The 8713-nt window shown below is 32.5% G+C and overlaps 1 protein-coding gene across 5 annotated transcripts; it reads right to left on the bottom strand.

The window, feature by feature from the left end:
- Positions 1 to 1536: 1536 nt before the first annotated feature.
- Positions 1537 to 8413, bottom strand: LOC132279133 (cyclin-T1-4-like). Of its 5 annotated transcripts, XM_059781064.1 has the most exons (7): positions 8013 to 8301; positions 7385 to 7466; positions 6826 to 6960; positions 6571 to 6746; positions 6290 to 6441; positions 1917 to 2025; positions 1537 to 1720 (listed from the first exon to the last, which is right to left on the bottom strand). In XM_059781064.1, the coding sequence occupies exons 1-6, from the start codon at positions 8243 to 8245 to the stop codon at positions 1961 to 1963; spliced, it is 843 nt and encodes a 280-aa protein (XP_059637047.1). In that variant the 5' UTR covers positions 8246 to 8301; the 3' UTR covers positions 1537 to 1720; positions 1917 to 1960. The 5 variants fall into 5 exon arrangements, with proteins under 5 accessions (XP_059637047.1, XP_059637046.1, XP_059637045.1 ...); XM_059781063.1 differs by lacking the exon at positions 1917 to 2025 and having other exon boundaries at positions 8013 to 8302; XM_059781062.1 differs by lacking the exons at positions 1537 to 1720; positions 1917 to 2025 and adding an exon at positions 4370 to 5398 and having other exon boundaries at positions 8013 to 8413.
- Between the last annotated feature and the right edge of the window lie 300 nt (positions 8414 to 8713).

Below are 8713 nucleotides of genomic sequence, written 5' to 3'. Positions count from 1 at the left end.
GTCTACATATATATATATATATATATATATATATATATATATATAGGATATGACATTGGTTGTGACTTTCTTTTGATTTGATGCATTTTCTATTGCTTTACCAAGAACTGAATTCTTTGATCGATCATTAATGTCGTATCTGTGTACCTTTCTAGAGAAACAAGATTTAATTTTTGGCTAATTTGCAATCCTTGGAATGAGAAAGAAGATCAACATTGAGTTTAAGTTTATGTTTATATTGTTGGAAACGTGCTAGTTTTAAAAACTTTTCGAGAGATTTAAATTCATAGATCTTGATTCATTATATAAAGACAAGTTTTATGCAAAAATAAAACATGATGTATCATTCAATTAAAAGATTGAATACTTACATCAAGGTTTGAGTAAACCTTAGATCTTTCCTCTAAAGTGAATGTTCTCACTTATTGTAGATTCCTTAGCAAGATGCATTCTCATTGGATCTCCATCTTCTTGGTAATTGTTTTGCCTTTAGGAATCACTCATATGCCTCCATGAATGACCTTGGAAAACTAAACTTGTGAGAGCCTCCATTAGATGAGAACACTAACCCTAATTTTCTAGAGAGAGAAAATTTATTCCTTTTTACTTCTCATAAAAATAACCCACAAAATATACAAAGACCATGTATATTTATAGGCAACATAAAAATAAAGAAAAGGAAACAACAAATCCTTCTCAATCTCTAATTCATATGTCTCAAATCTAATATAATTCCAATATCAAGTTGTGCTAAGAGTGAGAATCCATTGGGCCTATTATTTTATTGGCTACAATGAATTAATAATTGGCCCGATCCATGGACTCAATTCAATTAATTCATAAAATAATTTTCTACTCCACTAAAAGAAATTAATTAAACTCCAATTAAATAATAAATAACCTCTAAATCAATATTGCATTTTGACCCCTCTATGCTTAATTAATTATCGGATAAATTAAGCCATCAATCCGACTACTTAATTAATATATTTATTTTGGTACCATTGATTATTTCTGGTTCGATCACAATAAAATATTTGTTTGACAAAAATAATAATTTAAATAAATAAATAAATATATAATAAATCATTTTGCCTAAAACATACGAAGGCCTTCGAATTTACTTTGTGATCAAGCATAATCAATACAAAATAAATACAAGTAGCAATGATGCAAATATTGAAAATATAACTCTCTAACTATTAATTACATAACTACCCAAATTATCGGTCTAAGGATCCCGAATAATTCGCCGAACAAATCAAAGAAATTATTAATTAATAAAAGAGTCTATAATTTTCTCATGCTTAAGAGTCAAATGCCATGACGGTGATAGGGAGTAATTGCATACGACGGCTCTCGCAATATATCTCAACCTAACGCGGATCCAATTCAAGTCTTAATTAATTATGAGTCCATCCATAATTACCGACTATGAACCATTTATGATTACTATTTATATTCATGTATTGATCGCCATCACATATATATATAAATATCTCTTGTAATTAAGTAGACACTATCAATTCTATAATGAATTGAAACATAATACATTGAATTCATCAATTGTATAAAAACATAAATATTTCATAAACGTGAAGAACATATGTCACTTTAATCCAAACAGGAATTTGCTATGCCAGGGCATATAAATTCCAACGTATATAATCATTGTGCTCATATTGGTAGTAATTAGAAGGCGGATATTCTGGAGCATGATCTGTTGGAACAAAGAAACATATTCAAATAAAATTACTTAGTATAAAATTTGAGTGCAACCCGAGTTCGTTTCAATGAACGAAAAATCCGAAATATTCAATAAGCTTACACAAAAATTTCATTTTGAAACCCCAAATGATGGTATTTTATTGAAAAACAAAAAATTTGGGATTAATACAAATAATCTGTCAGCATACCTGTTTGACCCTCTGAATGGGCCAAACCGGCCACGCTTGGACAATCAGTTGTATATCACCATTGTGCTTATATGGGTAGTAATTAGAAGAAGATATTCAGGAGCATGATCTGTTGGAACAAAAGATAGCACAACATCAAGTCATGAATGTAATCTATGCGGCATCTAAGCATGTTGTATGGGACAATTGAAAGTGGACAACTAGGGACGGAGACTAAAAAAGGAGATCCCTTATCACGTGTGATCCATTGGTCCACCTTCAGACTTCAAATCACCTCAGTGTGTGTGTGTGTGTATATATATATATATAATTTTTTTTTTTTTTTTTTTTTTTTGACCCATGTTTGTGGAGGTAAAATCAAAGAAAATAAAAGAAGAGAACAGAACAGAAAATTATAAAAAAGACACGGAGGGAAAAACTAGAAGAAAGTGATTCTTCTATGTAAGAAAGAAAAGCATGCAGAGCCCCATAAACCTTGTGCAGCCCGTGTCCTGCCAAGAGGCTGGCCCCCTTGTTGTGGTTATGAAGAAGAAGAAGTAGTTAATTACAATAATCTATCGGTACTTAGGACTGTAAATGAACGTTCAACAAATAGTTCGATCTCGGCTTACGTTTGTTTATTTCATAAATAAACCGAGCTCAAATAAGATTTTCAAGTTTGTTTGGTAAACGAGCCAATCTCAAACATTTCCAAGGTAGGCTCGTTAGTTCGTAAGCCATAAATATGTTTATGAACTAAGCCGTGAACATGTACATTTGCCTTGTACCTTAAAGAAATTATGCTTTCAAATTATATAAAAGGCCCATTTTTCTTAACTTTGACCCAAAAATATGAAAACTTATACAAACAGGCCCACTTTGTTAAAATTAACTTTGCCCGAACAACATCGCTTGAACTTTATAAGGATGGCCCAAACCTTTTCTTTTTTAACTTCAAAGTTTAGCCCATTCAAACCCAACCTAAACTCAATCCATATAAATATAATAACCAACTAAAAATAAAATAGATCAAGCCCAAACAAATCAAATCATTCTAAACACAAGCCCATACTTAAAGTCCATTTAAAGTGAAGGCTAGTTTTCAAATAATGGGCAGTTGACATTCAATTTGAATTTCTGTACAAATTTAAGCAACACCTGTTTGTTTTTTGAAGGTAAGTTTTAATTTGAATTCTATACCAACCAATTTCAAACCTTTTTTATTAACAAGCCATACAACTTTTGTTTTTACTTTTAGCCTATGATTAAATCTATTTTAGGCTGCACTATTGAGAGATAATAGTTCTATTGTTTATCAACATTTGTTTCTTGTTTTGCATAGATCCAGCCAAATTTAATATCAAAGTCTTTTTACACTTTTTCTTTAGAATTTAAAAAAAAAAAATTTACTATTTTGGATGTAGAAATTAGAATATCTTGTCAAAATTATGACGGTAATCATCCACTGCATCTATCAAGTATGTATTATTTTTTAGTCCGAGTTGGTTTAAAACTTTTAACCCTTTAATACAACACTTAAAAAGTCGTGTCTTCTATATATATGAGTTAGTGAAATTAAAATACCAGTTATAATGTAATTGTAAAAGTTGTATCCTTTAGTTGGAACTCATTTTGACTTTGATTATAAGAGTCACTTTTTTGATATATCAAAGCTATATAGATAAGTTAGAAAGTTAGGACAGTGCCTAGGAAGGTATGAACAAGATGATGATTGAATATGATTACGGAGGACTAGCAAATATGATCAGGGAGGACTAGCAAATAGAACGGCGAGAGTAAAGAGAAGGTTTTCTCTCTATGGAGGTTTTCTCTCTAGGGCTGGGATGTAAAATCCATATGGATCAATTTCGTGCCAATTCTTATAGCGAAAGTTTGGCAAGGCTTTCCTTTAACAAGGAGATATGAAATTGATACTGATGCTACTTAGTGAGATAGTGGTGAAGGATTCTAAGGATTCTCATAGTTTCATGCCTTCATAATTCCATGCCTTTATGACTTTTTAGTGTTTTTAATTCAATGGTAACAAAATTTAAAATGAATATGATTATTATTTATTCAAAATAATTAAAAAAAAAAAAAAAAAAGTTGTAACAGAGGTTGACTTTCTACCATTTTTCACCAGACTCCTGTCCCTAACATTAATTAATAAAATTAGAGACATAAAATTCAAAATTACCTTAAAAGTAATTTACTCTAAAATAAGTATTGTTCTATTCAAAATTTAAGTCAAATTAAATAACTAATGGGACATTTCCAAAACAGAAAGACAAAATAAACATGCTAGAAACAAAATTTCAGTTACAAAGGTATTGGTGATGTGTAGGAGTCCTTATACTCATAAATCCAATTGAGACCTACTATCCTAAATTTTATCACTTTACAAACCTACAGCCATAAAACTATAAAAAAAAAATATTCCATTTGAGTCTTTTATTGGGAAAACAAATTTGTATAGAGAAGAATTTTTTGAAATAAAAAAACATAGGAGGTAGTTGGGTGAATTTTTGGAAATAAAAAAACATAGGAGGTAGTTGGGTTCAAAGTCTCGGCTGTAATATCCTGTGGTTTATGAAAACATTAACATATAACTTTTCAATGAAAAACAACATACATTCAAATCTTTTAAAGAAAAAAAAAAAAAAAAATCTTCTGAATAAAAAGAATTTATTGAAAAAATTTATAAATTGAGAGTAATTTTTTATACTTTATCTTCAATTATTTATTTATTTATGATTAAACTACATTAACTGAATCTCCTGCTCACTTATGAGTAAGCAAGCCTTGTATCCATATGATAATGATTTGCGTAATAACTTTGTATTATATTGCTGTTGACCTCTCAGCCTTTTGTTTTATTAGTTGACTTGTTGCTATCTACAGACTTTTTTTCGGAAATCTACTTTCATAAATTTTCTTTGCAAATAACTGTGTCGCAACATACTTGATAAATGATTTAAAACTTTCCAGCTCGCTCTCTATCCAGGTTTCATTATCTGTCTCTTCAACCATGGCATTTGAGACCTTCTCCCTAGCAACTCTATCCCATCTCTTCCTCTTTATTGTCTCTCTAATCTTATGTACATATATCTTACTATAGCCATTTTGAAGAGAAACAATCTTGCAACTTGAGTTCTGATCAGATATCCCCGTTCTTGGCTCACCATCACCATCCTCAATGACACTATTGGCACGACTACAGTCGCTTGTCTGAGTATGTAACTTTTCTTTTTCAGGGATATGGGTATCATTGCAGGCTTGATTCAAGCAGCTCTTGGACATTGCAGATTCAACAATTACTCCAATACTCACAGTAGCTCTATGGCCAGAATCATGAGCAGCAACCGAGCCATTTATAACACATGATTGTGAGCTATTAGAGGTTGTTTTTCCAACCACAGCTTTAGATTCAGTCACCCTCCCACGTGCCGTTGGAGCTTGTTTCCGATTTCGCTCCAACCACCCAAGCATCTGTTGGATGACCTCTGAAAAGAAATCCCATGAAGAGAACTGAGAAAGAAGCTTAATAACGCAGGAGTGGGGGAGGGGTGTTTCTTTTAAGTGAAAAAGAAAATTTCACAAGAATCTGGTCAAATGCGTAAAACTACTAAATATTCCTTGGTGAGTGGATTTTTCAGTTCTTCACTGCATTCAATAGTAAAATGTAAAGTATTAGCAGGCTGAACAGTGAGAAGGTTAAAACAAAGGACATAATTTAGTTTCTACAAGTTTGTAAAAGCAAATTTTTTATAAGAAGTAACACTATTTACATCACCTACACCAACAATTACAACAGATAACAAGAGGAACCTAATCTAGGAAAAAACTCTTGCTGAGTCCATTTTTCATTTCTTCACTGCGTTGAGAGTCACCTGTAATCTGATACGCAGGTGTATCCTAACTGAAGATAGAGATACGGTTGAACCAACAACATATTTCAGTACCAATAATTAATAAAAAGGAAAATTTGTCATAAAAAGTCATGCAGTTTATCTCAACTACACCAACATTTATATCATATAAGAAGGGGGCAATACATAAAATTCAAGGACAAAAAGCATATTTCTTGAGCAAACATTTTAATTAATGTAATCATCATAAAACTAGTGCATTTAATGTCTACTGCAACATGATTCTCCAACAATTTGTAAAGCATTTATTGAAGGAATAGGTTCATACAAGCACATTACCTTTAAAAATATATATAAATATTCATATATCTAAATCGCCCTTAATATGAACTCATATCTTGAGCTTTCTCATGAAAGAAATTAATAACTGAAGACTTCAATTCACACTGATGAACATAGTATCATTCATGATGCAAAAGCATGGGAAATGAAGATAAAAGAGATCTATAGATATATGAAACAAACCTTCTAATAGCTTAGGTGAAACATCAAACTGCAGCCACCAAACCTTTCCCTTCTCCGTGGGAAGCTTCACTTTCTGAAATTTGGCAGCAAGGAACAGGGAACCAGCAGCGATATAATGGGGTTTGTACTGCAAACAGAGTGTTGTACGGAGCCTACAGGTACCATTAGCAGAAAGTTTTAAATCATTAAAATGACAACATCTGACAAAAAATACAGATTTAGGCCACTCACATATAAAGAACTTCGCCAATAATCAACAAAAAAGAGAAATGAGCACACACCAGTCATTCACAAAATTCCATGCTACTTTTGCAAGCTCCTTGTGTGAAATCTCCAATCTTTTCAGAGCTGTGACAAGTGGCTTGTAAGGGAGTTCAACATTGAAGTCAAAAGCAACTGTTGCCAATAAAACCCTCTCTCCAATTAAGATTAACTCCTTATGCCTATCATAAACTTCCTACAAAAAGAATATATATAAGCAAGCCCACAACTTAGCAAACATAGCAGCCATAGCGCAGTGACAATGTTTTCCATACCAATTGTTTGATTCTTCGCGGGGCAGAAGGATCGCATCTGTACATTAGTTGATAAGCCACCACAATAACATCACTCAACCACCTTGGTGTTTCTTCCAATTTGCAAGCAAGGAACATACAAGAAGTAGCAACAGTCTGCAAAAAGCACATCACCACATTGAGTAGTACATTACATGTATTGAAGAAAATACATAGGAATATTATTTTCAAGCTTCCACATGGGCTTTTGATATAGCAAGTGGAAGCTGCAATATACCAATCAATCATTGAATATTTACCTAGTAAATTATCAAATCTAAATAAAAGAACTAAACTCTGCAATACATAAGAGTTTCTCATTTTGATATCAGAAGTCAATATTAAACAAGACAGCATATCTAATATATCAGTTCCACTTCCATCACATTTCACAGCTCAGGCCCAAGACCAAGAATGTTTTTAACACATACATTCTGTCAAAATTCCCTCCAACCAAGAAAATATTCAAATGGGAGGCCATGTCCTTTGAAAAATGACAAATTGCACAGAAGTAAAAATAAAATAAAAATATGATGAGTACCTGCCATTCATTCTTTGCATGAGACTGACGCAAATAAAAACGATGGCACAACATCATCGCTGTTGCTATCGTCACCTGGGGCCTGAGAAAGAAAACATTGATCACTATCTTGAGCATGTACAGTAAGCAAGAACTTCTCCAAAGAACTGGAAGGAGTGACATATAAGAAAAAGGGAAAATATGCAGGAAGAATATAAGACACTCAAGGATGTTGCACGAATTAAAGACAAAAGCCATTTACTAATGGATAAACAAGTAAACAATAATGCATGAACTTTTTATTTTTATTTCAATTTTGCTGGAAGGGAGGACGAAATCGGCAGGTAAATGAAGCAGGCTAATATTTGACCTCAGGTATATATGTCTAAAACAACAACACCAAACCAAAAATTACCGGCTAAATAGTATGTGTGTAAAAGCTAAACCAAAAGTAGATACCAGAGATCATTTCTCACTATTAGGAAAATAGATTTCCTAATAATTTATGAAGCCATCAGCCAAATTGTTAGGGTTAATTCTTCTCCGGGCAAAAAAGGTTGCATGGGTTATACACAAAAGCAACACATTTATCGAACTATTAGACCTCACATGCTTTCACTAATTATTTAAATTAATGCTAAAGACTTACACTTTAAGCTCCATACCAAGATCTTGCAAAAACGAACAGTATAACTTCCGCAATCGTGACTTTGTCTGATGGTCAATGCCATCCTTCCTTGATGGAGAATTATCTTCTATCTCCTTTCTACCGAAGTACCACTTGTGTGTCAAGCTCTGAAACTCTTCATCTGGTATGCACATTGTGGTTGCCTTTCTTTCAATTCCATGCTGAGAAGGATCCCCTGGCAGTTTCCCTGCCATGGTTTCCCCCTTTTCTCGATGGCAGATAAGAGAGAAAAAACATATAATTACTGAAATGTCCCTGCTTATTTAACAGCTCACTTCGTAGCAAAATCACCAATAGATATTCTGTAAAACAAAAATAACAGTGTCAATGAAATAAAGTAAACATTATCTCTGCTCAAAGAAATTGACCACTGTACATTAAAAAACTGACTTATAGACAGTGTCAATGACATATTGACACTAAAAGAAAACTAATTTACAATACCATGATTGCTCCACAATGGAAACATATGGGCTAAATGCCAAGATCCACTTCGAAAAAAAAAAATGCATCATGAATTCTATCGGTTATTAAAATTGTTCTGTGGCAATCTAAAAATAGCCATGAACTACGTGAACATTTTGATAAAAGACACCACAGATGTCCAAATAGTCAGTGATAATTTGAAGATTTGATCATCCCAATGGATAGTCGCACAACCT

Source organism: Cornus florida, unplaced genomic scaffold (assembly GCF_030987335.1).
Source record: "Cornus florida cultivar Cherokee Brave unplaced genomic scaffold, ASM3098733v1 CherokeeBrave_3.0.0_Hap2_Chr10, whole genome shotgun sequence".
Classification (NCBI taxonomy): domain Eukaryota; kingdom Viridiplantae; phylum Streptophyta; class Magnoliopsida; order Cornales; family Cornaceae; genus Cornus; species Cornus florida.
This window is presented reverse-complemented; position numbering and strand designations above follow the sequence as displayed.